This window comes from Ornithorhynchus anatinus, chromosome 7 (assembly GCF_004115215.2).
Source record: "Ornithorhynchus anatinus isolate Pmale09 chromosome 7, mOrnAna1.pri.v4, whole genome shotgun sequence".
Taxonomy (NCBI): domain Eukaryota; kingdom Metazoa; phylum Chordata; class Mammalia; order Monotremata; family Ornithorhynchidae; genus Ornithorhynchus; species Ornithorhynchus anatinus.
Window position 1 is genome coordinate 40,530,254 of NC_041734.1, and position 20,353 is coordinate 40,550,606.

A 20,353-nucleotide genomic window follows, 5' to 3' on the forward strand; every position below is an offset into this window, starting at 1 on the left:
GTTTAATCATCTTTGTGCACCGGACACTAAAAAGGATCCAACCAATTTTAAAAATAATGATGAGAGAACCTTAGGGCTCTAATTTAGGCTGTTCCTAATTCTGAATATCATTCATTCAGTCGTTTTAATATTTATTTATTTTGAAATTGGCAGTATCAGCACTATCGTTTGACAAATATAGCATATGGTAATGCCAATAATTTTTTCCATAAACCACTTACCTCATCATCTTTTATTCATAAGGTAAATTTCCTTTCTTAAGTTTACTACCCAGCATGTGTACTCTACTAAACTTGGTTCTGTTTGTTTCCTCCCCCTTACTCGACACATCAAGTTCATGTTAAATTCCAATCCTCTCCTCCGAACTGCTGGATATTCCACCCGATTTGGGGAGGGATACAAGTCCCAGATCTTCCCCTCACTTCTCCAGCTCCCTCCTTTGCACTCAACCTATATTCTCTCATGTTTTTGTTTCGTTCTGTTTTGCTCTGCCGTCTGTCTCCCCCGATTAGACTGTGAGCCCGTCACTGGGCGGGGATTGTCTCTATCTGTTGCCGAATTGTACATTCCAAGCGCTTTGTACAGTGCACTGCACATAGTAAGCTCTCAATAAATACTATTGAATGAATGAATGACTGAATCCTTCCTGCCATCTCTCAAGTGGAGACAGTAAACTCCTTTAAGGCAAGGGGTTATGTCTACTTACTCTACTGTACATCCCCAAGTACTCAGTACAGTGCCCTTTCCTCCTGTTCGTCTCCAAGCACCTGAAATGGGTTTATAAACCCACTGATTCCTCTTGCTCTCCTCCAATTCACTTCTTGATCATTTACAATCTGATTTCTGCTCCCTTTACTTCGCTGAGACCACCCTCTCCAAGGTCACCAATGATCTCCTTCTTACCAAACCTAACAGACTCTATCCTAATCATTTTCGACCTCTTGCCTGCTTTCTACTCTGTGGATCTCTCCCTCCTCTTGGGACCACTATTTAATCTTATTTTTTCTCATCCTTTAATCAATTAGTCGCATTTATTGACCGCTTATGGGTGCCGAGCACTAAACTAAGTTCTTGGGAGACTATAATACGGTAAGAGTTGGCAGACATGATCCCTGCCCTCAAGGAGCAAATCTCCTTCTATCCAATTCCTCCTGTCCCTAGAGTACCTCTCCGGGGAGCCTCTGCCCCCCACACTAACTCCAGTTTGAGTCTTTGCGTTCCCCTTCCAGGTCTCTCTGAGCACTGGTGCTGCTTCTAAGCCACAGAACTCAGGCAGGAGAAAATAAGGAGGAAAGCTTGGTGTCTTGAAAAAAAACCAACTGGATATAATAATAATGTTGGTACTTGTTATGTGCTTACTATGTGCAGAGCACTGTTCTAAGCACTGGGGTAGGTACAGGGTCATCAGGTGGTCCCACCTGAGGCTCACAGTGAATCCCCATTTTCCAGATGAGGCAATTGAGGCACAGAGAAGTGAAGTGACTTGCCCACAGTCACACAGCTGACAAGTGGCAGAGCCGGGAGTTGAACCCATGACCTCTGACTCCCAAGCCCGGGCTCTTTCCACTGAGCCACGCTGCTTCCAAGACTGCATCTGTACCAACAGGAGATCAACAGAGAAAAACAGATCAACTGCCAGCCTACTTGTGGATTTGCATGCTTCCATCTGCTGTGTGACTTTGGGCAAGTCATTTAACTTCTCTGTTACCTCATCTGTAAAATGGGGATTTAGATGCGCTTTAGATGCATAGTATGCGCTTAACAAATACCAAACAATAAGAAGAGTAGTTGGTCAAACTAGGTAGAGACAATAACAATGTATATACAGAAGTAAATTAAAGGAGCCCCTGTGAATTAATTTTGAATTGAATTATACTCAGTTTTCCTTTATCGTGGGAGTGGCATTCTTGCAATTTTTTCTATTAAGGAACACCAGTGCCTGAGCACTCACCTGTTCCCGAAGCCACATATGGGCACATGGATCAGAACTTATAGCAACACACTGGGCTGCATCCAATTAGGTTAGAACTGTTTAATCCATGTTCCCTAACAATGTTCTACCAAAACGTATTGTGAAAACTGTATTCTGGCAGAATTGGGTGGACAGTGAACTTGGATTCTAACTCAGGTTTTGAGAGGTCGAGCTTCTGTTCTACAGCCCCAGGGGCTACGAAAGTCTATGAAAGGGGCTATGAATTTGAGGAATTCCTGAATGTTTGGTTTCTATTTTCCACTTCTGGAAATCTAGATTCCACGAAAGAGTCAGGCATGGGTACGGAGCACCCTCTCCAGTCTCTGGGATTCCTTTCACGGAGTTAGAGCTGCAATAAAAAGAGGCTCCTCCCTCCAGCTAAAGACAGAGGTTGCAGACACTTCAAATTACTCAGAAGTGGGACCTTACGAGATATTCCTAGACCCTCCTTTGGGGCTCAGGACTTCTGAAGATATAGGGAAGCAATGTGGTCTACTGGAAAGTGCACGGGCCTGGCAGTCTGAAGACCTGGGTGCTGATCTCAGCTCTGCCACTTGCTTGCTGTGTGACTTTGGGCAATTCACTTAACTTCTCTGTGCCTCAACTTCCCTCATTTGTAAAACAGAGATTCAATACCTGTTCTCCCACCTACTCAGATTGTGAGTCCCACGTAGGGCAGGAACTGATTATCTTTTACAGTGCTCTGTACTATGCTTGCCATGTTAACAAATACCACAATTATTATTGTTATTATTCAAGTCTAATCATTACTGGAGCTGAAAAATGGATGTTACTATGTCTTAAAGAGTTAAACATTTTCAATGGATTTACGAGGGGGAAACAAATTCAAGAGTTAGTTGACTAGTTACTATTTTCAAATGGCTTGGCAGAGAAGTGAAACGAATTAATTTGCTTTTAGCTCTGCCAGTTACTACTGCTGGTTAAAGATATGACCTCTAAATAGATTGACATCGTCTACTCTACCAATTAAATACACTACTGGTTTATTAAAAATAAACATTTTTATATGTAACAATTTCATAATAAGGATAAGGTTGATTTAAAATCTCCTGTAAATAGATTAGTTTGGTTAAAAAAAGAACTCTGATTATTTTCCCCAAATTATCATCTTTACTTTTTAGGTACTAGTTATTTCCCTGCAGTGCTTTACCCGACTAGCTTAATTTCATGTACAGTAATGCAATTTTATCAGGTCTACTCTTTATCGGGGATACAATAATAAGTTTGATGCCTGGAATTATACAGGATGCCTTTCCTCCAAATAAGAAAAAAAATTCCAATCAGTTTCCATCAAGATTTCCCTTTCCTTTATAGGTTAAGATTGGGGAGTACTAACTGTCCTGAATTGTTTTAGTTACCCTAAACCAGACATGTTTGCAAAAGTCCGCAATCCTTTATACATGCTTTCGTATTAAATTCCAAACTGCTTTATTTCTAAAATTAAAGACACGGTGGTAGCCAAGTATCGTAAAATAAAGCAGTGTACGCACGCATAGGAGTAAAAACATTTTGTCATGGAGACAGGATTTCAGTTTTAAGCTTTCAGTGGTAAGTTTAAAAAAATTCAAGATTAAAAAATACCTTAACAGTGTCCTTTTAAAGTAAGAGAGTATAGGATTTAGGACCTGTGAATTCAAATGCTCTTGTTCGCCTTACTTATTGAAATTCTATAAAAACAGTAACGAAGGCCTTAAACAGCAGCTGCAAGAGACTACTACTGCAAAATTTGCTAAACACTCTATTTGGAAACTGTCATGGACCGTATTACCAGATCCACTTCAAAGTCTAGGATGGGATGATCTTTGGGATCATGCTTAAGAGCTCTAAAGTAGCATGAGTGAAACTCTTTGGTTAACTAAGTCAAAGTTACATCTAACACTGGCTGAGAAAAGAAAGAAAATACAATGAGATGAAAAAGTATCTTACTGCCTGTTGAGTGAATGTGATATTCCATACTTTTCCAAGAAGGAGCCAATTTCTGATTGTGAAATAAATAACTATGAGATCTAATTTCCTGTCAGGTGGTGAAAGGGAAATAGCAAATTTGTTGAGTTTGCGTTATTTCCTTTTATTGATTGGCATCAGAGCCTTCATTCTCAAAACATAAAAAATGGCTCATTTAAAAAGGTGCAAAGATATACATTTCTAGGTATATCAAGAGGACCTAAGGCGGAACACCTATCTGATTAACTCAGATTAGTTTTTTTGGACCTAAACTTCCTCATCTTAGCATCTTAGCCACAAACCCACTTGTCGATAATTTTCAGTTAAAAAGGATTTAAGAACTGCAAAGCAATATCATTATCTGAAATAGTCATTCCATCTTTCTTTCAGATACTTGCCACTAAGTAAAGGTCTGTTGAGGGTATAGAGAGGTGGTAGATCTTCTATCTCTGATATCCGCTGGTATACAGCTCTGGAAAGGTGGTCCCCGTGATATAAACTCCCCAAGATGATACTAGAGAAGTAAATTGGTTCCACAAAAAGGCTAAGTAAGGAGCCTTGGATACCCACCACATTCCACCTGAAAGGAAGAAGAAAAATATTTCAGCAGGAAAATTGATGTCTATTTAATAAAAAGGAACTGACCCATCCATAGTTTAATATTCAGATATTCAAATCCTCATTTTCTTCTACTTATTTAGAGTGTTAAATAATGGTTATTTTGCATTTAGTTAGATAAAGAATGGTAAGGTAAAGACTGTACAAATTTTCACCTTTGATATTTGAAGAGGAAGATGTACCAATCATTTCTAAATTCACCCTGGACTAAGCTTCTCTGTTTACAACAACTTTTATTCATCATCACTATCATCATCATCATCATCATCAGCAATGGTGTTTACTGAGCACTTACTATGTTCAGAGCACTGTACTAAATGCTTGGGAAAGTTCAATAAAAGAGAGCTGGCAGACACATTCCCTGCCTACAGTGAGCTTACCGTTTAGAGTAGGGGGGAACTGACATTAATATGAAAACGTAATTTTAATATGTAATTTGAAAATATGTACATAAGTGCCGTGGGGCTAAGGTTGGGGTGAATATCAATTGCCCTGAAGTCACAGATCCAAGTGCGTAGATGACGCAGAAGGGAGAGGGAGCTGGGGAAAAGAGGGCTTAATCAGGGAAGGCCTCTTGGAGGAGATGTGACCTTAATAATGCTTTGAAGGTGGGGAGGAAGGTGGTCTGGCTTATTTAGAGAGGGAGGGAGTTCCAGGCTACAGGGAAGATGTGGGAAAGGGATGAGTGGTGAGATAAACGAGGAATAACCTGGCACTAGAGGAGAGAAGTGTGTGAGCTGGACAGTAGTACAAGATCACTGAAGTGAGGTAGGATGGGGCAAGCTGACTGCTTTAAAGCCAACGGTAAGGAGTTTCTATTTGATTTGGAGGTAGATGGGTAACCATTGGAGGTTTCCGAGGAGTGGGAGGACATGGACTACGCTTTTTTTAAAAATAATAATAATAATAATGATAGCAATAATGTTGGTATTTGTTAAGTGCTTACTATGTGCAGAGCACCGTTCTAAGCGCTGGGGTAGATACAGGGTCATCAGGTTGTCCCACGTGAGGCTCACAGTTAATCCCCATTTTACAGATGAGGTAAATGAGGCACAGAGAAGTGAAGTGACTTGCCCACGGTCACACAGCTGACAAGAGGCAGAGCCGGGATTCGAACCCATGACTTCTGACTCCCAAGCCCGGGCTCTTTCCACTGAGCCACGCTACTTCTCCAAAAATGATCTGGGTAGCAGTGTGAGGTATGGACTGGAGTGGGGAGACGGGAAGCAGAATAGTCAGTGACAACAGGGATACAGGAGTTAAGGTGGGATAAGTGTTGGGAAGGTTGAACTGTCAAGATTTGATGACAGACTTAATATTTAGGTTGAATGAGAGGGATGAGTCCTGGACAATGCCAAGGATTTCGGGCTTGTGACATAGGGAGGATAGTGGTATTGTCTACAGTGATGGGAAAGACGGGGGAGGGCAGGGTTTGGTGGGAAGATAAGGAGTTGGGTTTTAAACATATTAAATTTGAGACGTTGGCTGGACATCAAAATAGCGATGTTCTGAAGGCAGGAGATATTGCAGAGAAGGAGAGAAGTCGGGGCTGGAGAGGAAGAAATAATAACTGTGGTACTTGTTAAGCGTTTACCATGGGCCAGGCACTGTACTAAGCGCTGGGGTGGATACAAGTAAATTGGGTTGGACACAGTCCCTGTCCGGCTTAGGGCTTACAGTCTTAATCCTCATTTTACCGATGAGGTAAATGAGGCACAGAGAAGTGAAGTGACTTGCTCAAGGCCATACAGCAGACAAGCGGCAGAGCCGGGATTTGAGCCCATGACCTTCTGACTTCCAAGCCCGGGCTCTATCCACTACGTTACGCTGAATAATAATGATAATAATAATAACAATAATAATGATGGTATATTTGTTAAGCGCTTACTATGTGCCAAGCACCGTTCTAAGTACTGGGGTAGATACAAGGTAATCACGTTGTCCCACGTGGGGCTCACGGTCTTAATCCCCATTTTACAGATGAGGTAACTGAGGCACAGGGAAGTTAAATGACTTGCTCAAAGTCACACAGCTGAAAAGTGGCGGGGGTGAAATTAGAACCCATGACCTCTGACTCCCAAGGCCGGGCTCTTTCCACCAAGACACGCTGAATCATCTGCAGAGAGATGGTATTTGAGACCAGGGGAACAGACGAATTCTCCAAGGGAGTGGGTTTAGATGGAGAATAGAAGAGGGCCTAGACCCGAGCTTTGAGGGACCCCCCCAATGTCAGAAAGTGGAAGATAGAGGAGGAGCCCGAAAGAGAGGCTGAGAAGGAGCGGTCAGAGAGATAAGAGAAGAACCAAGAGAGGGAAATGTTAGTGAAACCAAGGTTGCTATGGCTCAGTGGAAAGAGCATGGGCTTGGGAGTCAGAGATCATGGGTTCGAATCCCGGCTCTGCCACTTGTCGGCTGTGTGACCGTGGGCAAGTCACTTCACTGCTCTGGGCCTCAGTGACCTCATCTGTAAAATGGGGATGAAGACTGTGAGCCTCACGTGGGACAACCTGATGACCCTGTATCTACCCCAGCGCTTAGAACAGTGCTCTGCACCTAGTAAGCGCTTAACAAATACCAACATTATTATTATTATTCAAAGAGAAAAGCGTCGTCTACAGTATCAAAGGCAGCTGAGAGATCTAGGAGGATTAGGATAGAACGGAGGCCTTCAGTTTTAGTGACAAAGAGGTCACTGGTTACCTCAGAGGAGGCCGTTCACAGAGGGTTCTATTTCTGGTGCCTCCATTCGTCTGTTGTGTGACCTTGGGCAAATCACTTGATTTCTCTGTGCCTCAGTTACCTCATCTATAATGTGGGATTAACACTGGGAGCCCTTTGTGGGACACTGACTGTGTCCAACCTGACTACCTTGTATTTACCCCAGTGCTTAGGACAGTGCCTGGAATAGAGTAAGTGCTTAATAAACACCTCAAAAAAAAATGCAATCCTTGAAAACAGCTTGGCATTATGAAACTAATTGCAGCCCTATTCAAACATGAATAGCTTCCTTCTGTTCTCTGACCCTGATACCCTCTAATCAAGAAAATTTCAGAAAAGATAAGAAAGCCATGGAGGTAGTTCTGCAAATGAGGACTGAGAAACATTGATAGATTTCTAATCCTTCACACGCAATTCACTCATTTTTAACTCTAGTAATCAAAAGCCTGCACAACTATTCTCGCTTCTTCCCAACAACGCCAATGCTAAAAAAGATTGTTGGCTGAGGACGGAAAGTGTATTTCAACATATAAAATATGTAATTTCATGTTATGAAATAGCATTCACACCAAGAATCATTCAATCAGTGGTATTTATTGAGTGCTTATTGTGTGCAGGGCACTGTACTAAGCACTCGGGAGAGTACAACACTTAGTTGACACATTCCTTGCTCACAATGAGCTCGATTGTTCATTTCATGATTCCGGAACAAAATAGATGAGTAAGGTGATGATTCTATTTGCCTCCTAAAATATTGGAACATAAAGTAAGAACAGTCTCTATCTTGAATTGGAATTGATTAGGTTTAAACATTGGAATACTTTTTCAAAACAGTAACTGAATAGTTCAACATACGGGAACGTTGGTAAGGTACAGTGAGATGGACATATACATAAATGCGACTACACTGTAAGCTCATTGAGGGCAGGGAACGTGGCTACCAACTCTCCAAAGTGTTTAGTTCAAATAGTAAACACTCAGTAAGTACGACATTAGCACACAGGTGCTCGCTATGCTCCGTTGTGCCGGAAGATAGAGACCAGCAGATCAACGGATCTACTGATAGATCAATCAGTGAATGGAAGGCGAGAGACGATAGAAGAGGTTGCAAATCTATCACCTTGAGAGTGTTACAATCAAAAATTCAACATTAAGATGACAAAAACAATTGTGAACCTTTATTCACATGAAAAGGTAACTGGAGTAAGCATTTTACGTTCTGTGATTCCAGTCAGCACTCATGCACATTACACATAAAACAGGAGAAACAATGAAAGCTGACATTTGAAAACACTGCTCTCAAAAACAGGCATTCACGCACGCCTTCGAGGAATTCAAAATTGATCCCGCTAATTGCTGAGCAACCTTTCATTATGCGGAGCAGTCAATATACAGTCATTTACCATTATTTCATTTTAATGACTCTTAACATTTTGCTAGGATTATGGTTTCATGATAATCACTATTTGAGCAGGCATCAGGATTTCTAATCCTGTGTAATCTTATCCTAGGAATAATCAGATAATGCATGTAAATGTCGAAATGGAAATTCAAAGCTAAAACAAACACTTATTTTAAAATCTTTTTCTAAGGAGAGGGGAAAATACCAGTACTATAAGAACCTCTCTCTCTCTTGGAGCTAAGACTAAGTTTGTGTTTTATAGACGAAAGTCCTCCTTTTGGGAGCCTGACTTGCATAACGATTGTAAGCCCGTCAAAGGGCAGGGACTGTATCTGTTACCGATTTGTACATTCCAAGCGCTTAGTACAGTGCTCCGCACATAGTAAGCGCTCAATAAATACTATTGAATGAATGAATAATGATTGGCAAAACTTGTTGGTCTCTCAGAGTCCAGTTTTTCCCCATACAAGAACATTTTAACCTCAGCAGCAAAAATTACCTTCTTCACCTATCACTTTGACCTTATCAGAGAAGCAGCGTGGCTCAGTGGAAAGAGCCCGGGCTTGTGAGTCAGAGGTCATGGGTTCGAGTCCCTGCTGTGCCGCTTGCCAGCTGTGTGACTTTGGGCAAGTCACTTCACTTCCCTGTGCTTCAGTTACCTCATCTGTAAAACGGGGATGAAGACTGTGAGCCCCACGTGGGACAACCTGATGACCTTGTATCCCCTAGCGCTTAGAACAGTGCTTTGCACATAGTAAGCGCTTAACAAATACCAACATTATTATTATTATCCCTCCCACTCCTCATAAGCTTCTATCCTCCTCATTGCCATCATCCACCCCCTTAAAATTAAGCACTTAGGTCAGTGTTCTGACACAGTAAGTGCTCAATAAGTACCGTTGACTGATGGCCTAAATACAAACTTTAGACTGATTTACTGTGCTCTGGAAAGCAGGCTCCATCCCATCTAGCAGCTATAATTGAGGCATGGATGCCTAGGGGAAAGAGCATGGGACTGGAAGGTATGAGACTTGGGTTCTAGTTCCGCCGCTGCTACTTATCTGCTAAGTGACCATAACCTCAACTTGTCTGTTCCTCATCTGTAAAATGGGGATAATATACCTGTTCTCCTCCACTTCTTCGTCTCTGAATCCCGTAAGAGATAGGATCTGTATCCTATCTTATTATCCACTTCTATGAATGGCTTAATGGATAGTACGTGGGCCTGGGAGCCAGAAAGACCGGGTTCTAATCCCGACTCCGAGACCTTGGACAAGCCACTTAGCTTCTCTGGGCCTTAGTTACCTCTTCTGTAAAATGGGGATTAAGAGTGTGAGCCCCATGTGGGATATGGACCCTGTCCGCCCTGATTACCTTGTATTTACCCCAGCGTTTAGAACAGTACTTGGCACATAGTAAGTGCTTAACATGTAAAATTATTATTATTATTATCATTTTGTTTTTATTTTACCTCTCCTAGGATTGAATTCTCTGTTCCAACCTAGCTGGAAAATTTTGTAGCTTCCTGCCCACAAATCTACCTGATCCATATCAGTTTTTATCAAATTGTTCTTTCCCAGGGTGTCAGTTTCTCTGATTCTGCTTCACCTCATCACAGCCCTTCTGTAATCATAACTCAAGGATCATTTTTTTTCTTTCTTTTCTTTTTTAAAATGGCATTTAAGTGCTTACTACATGCCAGGTATTGTACTAAGTGCTGGGGTCTGATCAGGTTGGATGAAGTCCATGTCCCACATGGGGCTCACAGTCTCAATCCCCATTTTACTGATGACGTCACTGTGGCACAGAGAAGTGAAACGACTTGCCCAAGGTCGCACGGCAGATAAGCGGTGGAGCTGGGATTAGAACCTAAATCCTTCTCTCAGGCCTAAGCTCTAGTAAGCCCTCAATAAATACCATTGATTGATGGATTCAATCAGTGACATTTAACTGCTTACTGCACGCGGAGCATTGTTCTAAGCACTGGGGAAAGTACTATACAATGGGGTGTGTAGATATGATCCCTGCCCACAAAACCCATACAGAGGGAGCGACACACATTGTAATAAATTAATAATAATAATACTAATAATGTTGGTATTTGTTAAGCGCTTACTATGTGCAGAGCACTGTTTGGTATACAGGGTAATCAGATTGTCCCCCGTGGAGCTCACAGTCTTAATCCCCATTTTACAGATGAGGTAACTGAGGCACGGAGAAGTGAAGTGACTTGCCCACAGTCAGCTGCCAAGTGGCAGAGCCGGGATTCGAACCCATGACCTCTGACTCCCAAGCCCGGGCTCTTTCCACTGAAATGGATATGTACAAAAGTGCTTCACTGAGTACTTATTAGGAACCAGACCCTGCTAATCATTGGAGTAGATATAAAATAGATATTATTCCTGTCCTGCAAGGGGCTCACAATCAATCTTTTTTTTCTGATAGATTGAGGGACCATGTCTATGCCTTGCACAGTGTTAGTCACCCCGAGGGGACTCAAGACACTTATATCTGATGAGATTATGATTCTGCACAACAATAAGAGAACATTTATCAACATTTATTTAGTGTGATCATTTTGCACTCTCACTAGTTAAACTAAGGCAGCCGTGAGGTCACACAGGATTCATAATATGAAGGAAGTCCACGCAGGGCTCTCTACTACTTGAAGACCTACTTCAGTGCTATAGAGGTTACTCATTTTTCAAAAGAAAATAGGCTATTTTCTGGATTGAGAGTTAGAATAGAGCACTCCAGCACTCACAGATATTGTTGAGAAGCTTAGATTAAAGAAAAGAAAGGTCTCAAAGAAAATTGCAGTCTTATCTTGGTTTATCCCAAACACTATATTAAATCCATGTTTTGCTTTTCCGGGACAAATATAGTTCTTTTGTTTATGAAAGAAAAATGTTCCTCTCTATCTGGTGTTTTTGGTGTTATAGTCCACTGCCAATCACTTTCTGAGTCTCAAGCCAAATTTTTCCTCATATAATATTCCCTTTTCAGATCATATATTCTTATATATTCAACTCTTTCCCTTAAATCACTGACATGGGAACAATGACCTGAAGGATTCAGAACTTCAGAATCTAAGTGCCTATGGTAAAGATGTTTTGAAGATAGATTAAAAGAAAAAAAAAACTATTGTTCCATAGATCCAATCAGCCAGCAAAAAACTGATCAGACCATCTCCCATTTAACCACATTCTCAAACTGTTGAACCTAATGAAGGATCTGCTGTCTGAATTTTCATTTTTTAAAAATTTCAAGGAGATAATTTAATTTTAGATTCAATAAATTTTTTTTTCAGATACTGGGCCGGTACTAATACTGCTGTGTTAAAGCACCTCTTTTTTTAAACACCATTTAATACAGCTCTTTTCTGATGCTGGCAAGTGGAGTTGATAAAAATGAGTCTCCTGAATTGAGTCCCATAACTAGTAATCGAAGAACCAAGGACACCCTTAATTTCCATAGAAATAAATCTATTTTTGAATTATAAATTTCAAAGAACACTAATGGAGACTTCGATCTACCGTCACTTAAATTTTAAAACTTACTGCCAGGCAGAAAACAGCCAGTTTACTGGCTCTTTTCTGGAAATAGGATGAATGAGGCTGTAGGAGCGAGTAGAGGAATAGGAGGAATGGGTCAGTGAAACATGAATAGCTTCCTTCTGCACTTCAGGGCTGGGTTGGCAAGTCAGCAAAGGCAGGTGTGGCCAAAAAGGAGGGACACCTTTTTTTTTAATAGTATCTGTTAAGTGCTTAATACGTGCAAGGCACTTTACTAAGTGCTGGGAGATACAACCGATCAGTTTGAACACAGTTCATATACCATATGGGACTCACCGTCTCAGTATAGTACAAGCACTGTACTAAGCACTGGGGTAGATAAAAGGTAATCGGGTCCCACACGAGGCTCTAAGTAGGAGGCGGAACAGATACTGAACCCCCATTTTTGCAGATGAGGGAATTGAGGGGCAGAAAAGTGAAGATCCTTGCCCCAGGTCACAGAGCAGGTACATGGCAGAGCCAGAATTAGAACCCAAGTCGTCCGACTCCACGGCCCGTGGTCTTTTCAACTACGTCACACTGCCTCACTACTACAGTTCCAATGAACAGTGAGGCCAAAATCGCAGGTTTCTTCCCAATTCTGGATTGCTTATTTCATGCTTTGCCTTTTGTCCATGCTCACATATCCTCATTATGATATGGAGTGGCCAAGGAAGACCCGGAGGCAGTGAGGACACCACAGAGTGGAGTAAGCTTGCGTGAAGGCCTGGGACGATGCCCACCACCCAGTATACAATGCTTCAGAAAGGGAGGGCCTCCAAGGCCAGAGTTAGACTTCCCCGGGACAAGAAAGCAGTGCAACGAAGCTGTTTTTGCTGGACTTTCAGGTTAGAGCTAAAACCAACCTGAGCATATGAGTGCTACCTATTTGGGTGACATTTCCCCATGTGTAGATACGCAATGGGTGTGCTAGTCCCTGGTCATCCCTAAAGGGTTTTAGGAGGAAGAAACTAGGCCGTGGGTGTGTCCAGTCCATTGGCTAACATATTCTGAGTATTCAACAGCAACTGTTAAGTTGCTGGGGGCTGGAGTTAAATCAACTGAACCAGAAGAAAGGCAGAGGCTGCCTTTCCAGAGGCAACTGGTGTCCAAATGAGATCAAAGGGGAAAGGAAACGAAAATCAGAGAAAAGGACGTCAAGACCCCAGAGCTGAATCTTAGTTTTAAAAAAACAAAAGCACAAAGAAATGAAGGCCCATCGTATGGCTTTCTTACACCAGGGTCAGACCAGGGCCCTAACTGCAGGCAATCCTGACAGTTGTTGACTTTATACTTTTTGCATTCTTGGGTATATGAGAGAAGGTGTGTGTGTATGTGTGGAGGGGTGCCCTTGTCTCCTAGCAGAACCTTTTAGTTAAAGAGTCAAAATGGGCTATGACAAGTTCTTGGCTCAGCATGGCAAAAGTCTGGATGGAGAGAAAAGGGCAGATTCTAGAGGTGCCGTGACGCCCGTTGTAAATCCTTAGCTGTGGCCTTGATAATCATGAAGTGGAATGGAATTTGTCTCTAAATATGAGAAAACGGAAAATGTGTTTTTTCTGCATTTGAATAATGCAAATAATATATATTCTTAGGCAAAACAGTAGGATAATAGCCCACAAAAAGCCTTAACAAGTGAATATTTTAGTAGTTATTAGATATTCATTCATTGAATAGTATTTATTGAGCACTTACTATGTGCACAGCACTGTACTAAGCACTTGGAATGTACAATTCGGCAACAGATAGGGACAATCCCTGCCCAGTGACGGCCTCACAGAAAATACCCAAGGAATATTTATAAATAGGAAAATGAAATCTTACAAGGATTTAGTGTTCAAAAATCCAGGCAACCTCAAAAATACTTTGAATCATGGGTTGTACTTTCTATTAATTGGATCAGCAGAAAGGGTTAGTTACAGCATTATTTTCAATATGAAAAATTCATAAAGATATCAATTTGACCCCTAAGTGCCGGAGACAAGTGTTCCAGAGAGATAAGATCGTCTCTAAAATAGGCTTCTAAAACAGGTGATCTCAAACACTTATAAAAGGGAAAAAGACAAAGGAGTAATTTTTCATATACATTGGAAGAGTTAGGCAGATACCTTCTTATAATCCGAAAAAGATAGACTTCCCTACATAGAATAGCTTGCGATATCTACCCACTCCTTCCTAAAGTAATAATAAATATAAGGGGTTGGGTGACTTTAAACTTGGAATTCTAGCTTCTTGCAGGAATCAAACAAAATCTCCCCAAATAGCCAAGCGAGCCAAACCCATGTCTAGCATCCATATTCCAATTCTTTTAAAGAAAATTTTGAGAAGAGTACTGTACTTGATATTAGTTTGCTACTCAAGAGAAATAACATGAAGCTGGCTACGTCCCTGGACTAGCTGCTCATTAAATGAATCTTAATTTGAATTCAGAGGAACCTACCCTAGAAAGGATTAACAATTGAGAGAAAATGGCTCTCATGTAAGTAGTCTAGGCCTATGCTTTTATATCTCCTGCAGCAGAAAAGAAATGGTTGTCAGAGAGACTGAGAAATCTAAGGGATTTATTAAAGGCGGCCTTGTGAAGGATTTCATCAGGATGAATATGAGAAAAGAGCAAAATAATTAGATGCGGTCCTAAACAAGGATTACTTCAACCCCTTGTACAAAGGGACTTTTCCAGTTTACTCTTGCAAAAATTATTGTGGGGGTGGATATTCCAAAAGAGGTCAATGCTTTCAGAAGTTTTTATTTTAACATGTTGATCTAATCAAGAAGGATATTAATAATTTTGGCATTTAATAAGCACTTACTTTGTGCTAAATGCCAAGTTAGATAACAGGTTATAAGATTGGACACAATCCCTGTCTCCCCAGGGGTGTCTATTTTACCTATTTTATCCCCATCTATTTTATCCCTACCATCTATTTTATCCCTACCATCTATTTTATCTCCACTTTACAGATGAGGAAACTGAGACCCAAGCCAAGACTTGAACCCAGGTCTCTAGACTTCCAGCCCCGTGATGACTCTGTTTCTAAAACCCCATGGGCTTTGGAGGGGGAAGGGAAGAAGGGATAATCACTGTGAATATTCTGCCACCTTGTGTAATTATAAACCTACTCTTTCCTAGAAAAATGTAATTGCATAAAACATGACACCTTTAGAATTCAATACTATTTCAGTAGATATTATATATTTATCTTTATAGTTGCTACTTTAAATTTAGAAAGTGTAAAAGGTCCTTGAAGAATGAATTATCCCTCTATTTTGGGGGTCTCATCACTTCCTACCTTATCTCCCCAATTTCCTACTACAACCCAACCCGCAAACTTCGCTCCTCTAATGCCAACCTACTCTCTGTACCTCAATCTCATTTATCTTGCCACTGATCATTTGCCCACATCCGGCCTCTGGCCTGGAACATCCACCCTCTTCAGATCTGACATATGATCACTCTCCTCACCTTTAAAGTCCTATTGAAGGCACATCTCCAGGAGGCCTTCCCCAACTAAGCCCTCATTTCCTCTTCTTCCACTCTTGCACTTGGATTTGCACCCTTTATTTACTCCTCTCTCAGCCATAGCTTTCATTTATTTTTTCAATTAATGTCTGTCTCCCTCTCTAGACTGTAAGCTCATTGTGGGTAAGGAACAGGTCTACCCCCTCTGTTATATTGTACAGTGTGGCTCAGTGGAAAGAGCCCGGGCTTGAGAGTCAGAGGTCAAGGGTTCTAATCCTGGCTCTGCCACTTGTCAGCTGTGTGTGACTGTGGGCAAGTCACTTCACTTCTCTGGGCCTCAGTTCCTTCATCTGTAAAATGGGGATTAACTGTGAGCCTCACGTGGGGCAACCTGATTACCCTGTATCTACCCCAGCGCTTAGAACAGTGCTCTGCACATAGTAAGCGCTTAACAAATACCGATTAGACTGTAAGCCCATCAAAGGGCAGGGACTGTCTCTATCTGTTACCGATTTGTACATTCCAAGTGCTTAGTACAGTGCTCTGCACATAGTAAGCGCTCAATAAATACTATTGAATGAATGAATGAATATTGTAGCTCGACGTGAGCAGGGAACAGGTCTACCAGTTCTGTTATATTGCACTCTCCCAAGCACTTAGTACAGTGCTCCGCACACAGTGAGAGCTCAATAAATACCACTGAGAGATTAATTGGTTGATCCCCTATCCCTCACTAAAGAAGACACATACTCCCAATGAAACACACATTATGAATACCAGAAAGAATAAGACTGTTTAAATTGTAATCACGAAAATATCAAAATGTTATTGACAGTGGTTATCATGGAATGATGCTGTTTTCAGTAACTCATGGAATGAGCTGTTCTCAGATCGGTGTGACACAGTACCAGAAGCAGTACCATGTTGTACTGCGATCCAAGCCTCCTCATGTTAGAGCTCTTCTAGGAGCGTGACATGAAGGTTTTAACACCATCACCCTTCAAAATCCTTCCTGAATACCTTCACCCCATCCCTTCCTATGTCCCTCCCCAACCATAAAGCAGCTGACTGGATATCTTGCCCTCATTCATTCTCCTCGTATGTTTTCACCAGCCATGTTGTGATGAGCCCTGCTTCAATGTTACGGAACTGTCGCTATTTAATGTTAAGTACGCCTCACACTGACAGTGGGAGAATGAGTCGGGAAGCTGATTGTGCCTCTGCGTAATGTCCAAGATTCCTAGCCATTTACGTTGGACACCAGTACAGCATTGAAAACCTCTGATTTGACATTCAACTGGATACTCACTTGTCTTCATCTCAGTCAAATCTAGCAATCTCTATTGATTTGCTTTCTACTCCTTTGCGGATGAGTTCATCATTAAATAGTGTACTCCTTAAGGAACAGAATTCAGAATTCAAGGTTGGTATTACATTCTGTTGGCCACTGAAAATTATCTATGGAGGTACAGTTTTCCTTGTGTAGCCTTAATAATCAGTCTATAGCTCTGTGTTCAACTGTTATAGGGCTCAGAATCACCATCAGTTCTATCTTTCATTCATTCATTCAATAGTATTTATTGAGCGCTTACTATGTGCAGAGCACTGTACTAAGCGCTTGGAATGAACAAGTCGGCAACAGATACAGTCCCTGCCGTTTGATGGGCTTACAGTCTAATCGGGGGAGACAGACAGTCAAGAACAATGGCAATAAAATATCTAATAAAATATCTAGGGAAGCAGGGTGGCTCAGTGGAAAGAGCACAGGCGGGAGTCAGAGGTCACGGGTTCGAATCCCGGCTATACCACTTGTCAGCTGTGTGACTGTGGGCAAGTCACTTAACTTCTCTGGGCCTCAGTTACCTCATCTGCAAAATGGGGATGAAGACTGTGAGCCTCATGTGGGACAAACTGATTACCCTGTATCTACCCCAGTGCTTAGAACAGTGCTCTGCACATAGTAAGCGCTTAACAAATACCAACATTATTATTATCATCTAGGTGGGTCAGAAACACACTCAATTACATTATCTTGTACCTAACCATGCTCACTGCCTGGTACATAGTAAGCGCTTAACATAGAGGATACTGTCTTAAAGAATCTTGCCTTAATTACACCTTGACTGACATCACACAAATGTGCACAACTATTTCCTCTGAAATCACATCATTCTATTAATCTAGATATCAACTGTCAGAAGACTATTCCCCAATTCTAAAGTAGCATTCTATTTGAAGCACATACCGTAAATATGTTGTAGAGGAGAACTGACTGCAATTGCTTCTAGAAAACCTTCAATACAAGTTACTCATTGTCTTAAACCCTTTTATTGAAGCTCACAGTGTCTTGAACTGGAAAAGTTTCCAATGGATTAGAAACACAGTCTGACTCCAGTTCGTGGATCCCATCTGAGCCAGGTGACACTGAATAAATCAAACAACTCTAGATCGACTATTTAGCTCTGCTTTACTCTGAAGATGAGAGTCAGACAGGGCATCTTCAACACTAAATTAGGCTGCTCAAATCATTCACTGTGGAGTGATTTTAGGATCCTGGTGAATTTCTGAAGGCAATCAAATTGCTTAGTGATTGCCAGAATCCTGGTCTGATGATTTTATCAGTGTCAAAATCTAATCTCTTGCTGGGAAAGGTAAAGCAAATCAAAAACGTTATTTCTATTACAGACTGCACTGCAGTTTCACTCGACAAGAGTGCCCATGGACATTCTGATGAAGTCATCCTGCCCTGACCATTTTGCCTTCCTTTCGGGATAAAAGTAAACAACTTAGAGAAGATTTTTTGTTCAGTAAATAACTTGCCTTTTTCCAGACCCAGATGTGCCTACAATGGGGAAATAGAAATTGTCTGTTGATTGCCAGAAGTCAGAAATACAGTTTTCCTGAAGCCAAGGGACAGAAGAAATACTGCATCCGGAAAAAGAGGGTCGAGACCAAAACGAGGTCTGCTGGATGCCACCATCATTCCCCTGTCTTCTTTACCTCTGCTGCTAACCTACTCTTTGTCAACGCTCTTGCCCCCCTTAACCTCCTTTCCCTCTCTTTCCCTTTCTTCTCCTAGTCCCCATATAAAGAGGCATGGAGTTGGCAGTGAGGAAGAGGGGAGGGAAGAATTAGTAGCAAGATACGGGGTGGTGAGAGGGAGAGGATTGTTGCAAGGGAAGGTAAATGCAGCAGTGGGAAGAGGAGAAGGCAGAGGAGGAGAAGGAAGAGCAGACAATGGCAGTGACACCAGAATGCCCTATTCTTGCCCTTATCCTGAAGAGAAAGAGCCTGATCTATGGATACCAACTGTTACCGCTGCATATTAATTTCTCTTACTTTGTACACTTGTGTTTTTTCTTTTCTCTCAGGATTTTTTTTAGAAGGCATTTCTAATGCCTGCTTGAATTACAATGTTAGAGATAATACCAGTTTTTGGCTTTTTTTTTACCTTCCTGATCAAGGGAAGCCTGGGTTTGATGGAGGAAAAAAAGGTAAGCCTACTTGTAAATTAAAATATATATATATGTTTATATATTCTTTCTGCTCTCTAATGATATTCCAGTTTGGAGTGCAAAAATAGGGACTAATCTTTCCCTTGTATTTATTGTAGAAAGATATTAAACTTCAATTCTCTACTGTCTTAAATGGACAAAATTCACAAAGTGAGTGGAAACTTAAATTAATTAAGGACTGACACAACAAACAGCATTTCCATGGCATCAAAGACTCTTTCTTTGTTTCAGAGGCATGCAGTCAAGCAGAGCCAGATGAACATATTTTTGGCCCTCAAGGTTTAAGGAAGGGGTAATAATAATAAAAACTGTGGAATCTGTAATGTGCTTACCATGTGCCAAGCACTGTACTAAGCACTGGAGTTGATACAATGCAATCACATCAGACAGTCCCTGTCCCACTCGGGACACTCGGGGATCTGAAGGGGAAGGAGAACGGGTTTTTAATTTCATTTCAGAGATGAGGGAACTGAGGCTCAGAGTTGAATTCAAGCGAGCTGGCCGAAATCACAGAGCAGGCAAGTGGCAGAATCGGGATGAGGACCCAGGCCTCCTGACTCCCAACCCTGTGCCCTTTCCACTAGATAACACTGCTCCTGGGAAGCAGTTAGACCATAAGACAGTTCAGTGGTTATCAGAAAGAGAAAATCAATTGCTAAGTCAGGTATGTAAGTCATATAGTGCAGAATCAATCCGAAATTTTAAAATGGAGGGCAAGTACTATACATAAACATGTTTACTCTAGCCTCAAGGGCATTCTTCATGGTTTATACCTGGGCCCTGACTGTGCAAATATGTTGTCTTCTATCATCTCATCCGAGGTGAGTTCAGCATACCTTGCTAAGGCTTCCAACGCTCCCAGGGTTTCTTGCATGACACTGAAGTCACAGCTGAGTAACACAGCTCAAGTCAGGTTTAAAAGTTTGTGTTAGTGGGCTGGGGAAACAGGGTAGGGGATTGAAGTTGACGTCTGAGAGCAGAGGGAACCTGGTTACCTGCAGTCTTGGATTTGATATGAAGCCGCTGGATAAGGGGCAATGGAGGGGATGGGGGAAACAGACAAACCGGGATCAACAGGTAATAAAACTAGGACCTCCCTGAACCCAAGAGCCATCAACTTTATATCCTCAGTAAAGACAGTGGCTGCCG

At 41.6% G+C, this 20,353-nt stretch overlaps 1 protein-coding gene across 14 annotated transcripts in view; it reads right to left on the reverse strand.

Moving 5' to 3' along the window:
• ADARB1 (adenosine deaminase RNA specific B1) overlaps positions 1-20,353 on the reverse strand; it is a 225,857-nt gene that overhangs the window by 22,794 nt on the left and 182,710 nt on the right. For 12 of the 14 annotated variants that reach the window (XR_003760864.2, XR_005660232.1, XR_005660231.1 and 9 more), the window contains one exon: positions 4,336-4,517. The exons of the other annotated variants lie outside the window; for them this stretch is intronic. Coding sequence is in view for 9 of the 12 variants with exons in the window: in XM_029068635.2 (XP_028924468.1) it covers positions 4,336-4,517 (182 nt within the window). In the remaining 3 variants the exon portion in view is untranslated. The remainder of the gene's footprint in view (positions 1-4,335; positions 4,518-20,353) is intronic. 14 annotated transcript variants of the gene reach the window in all.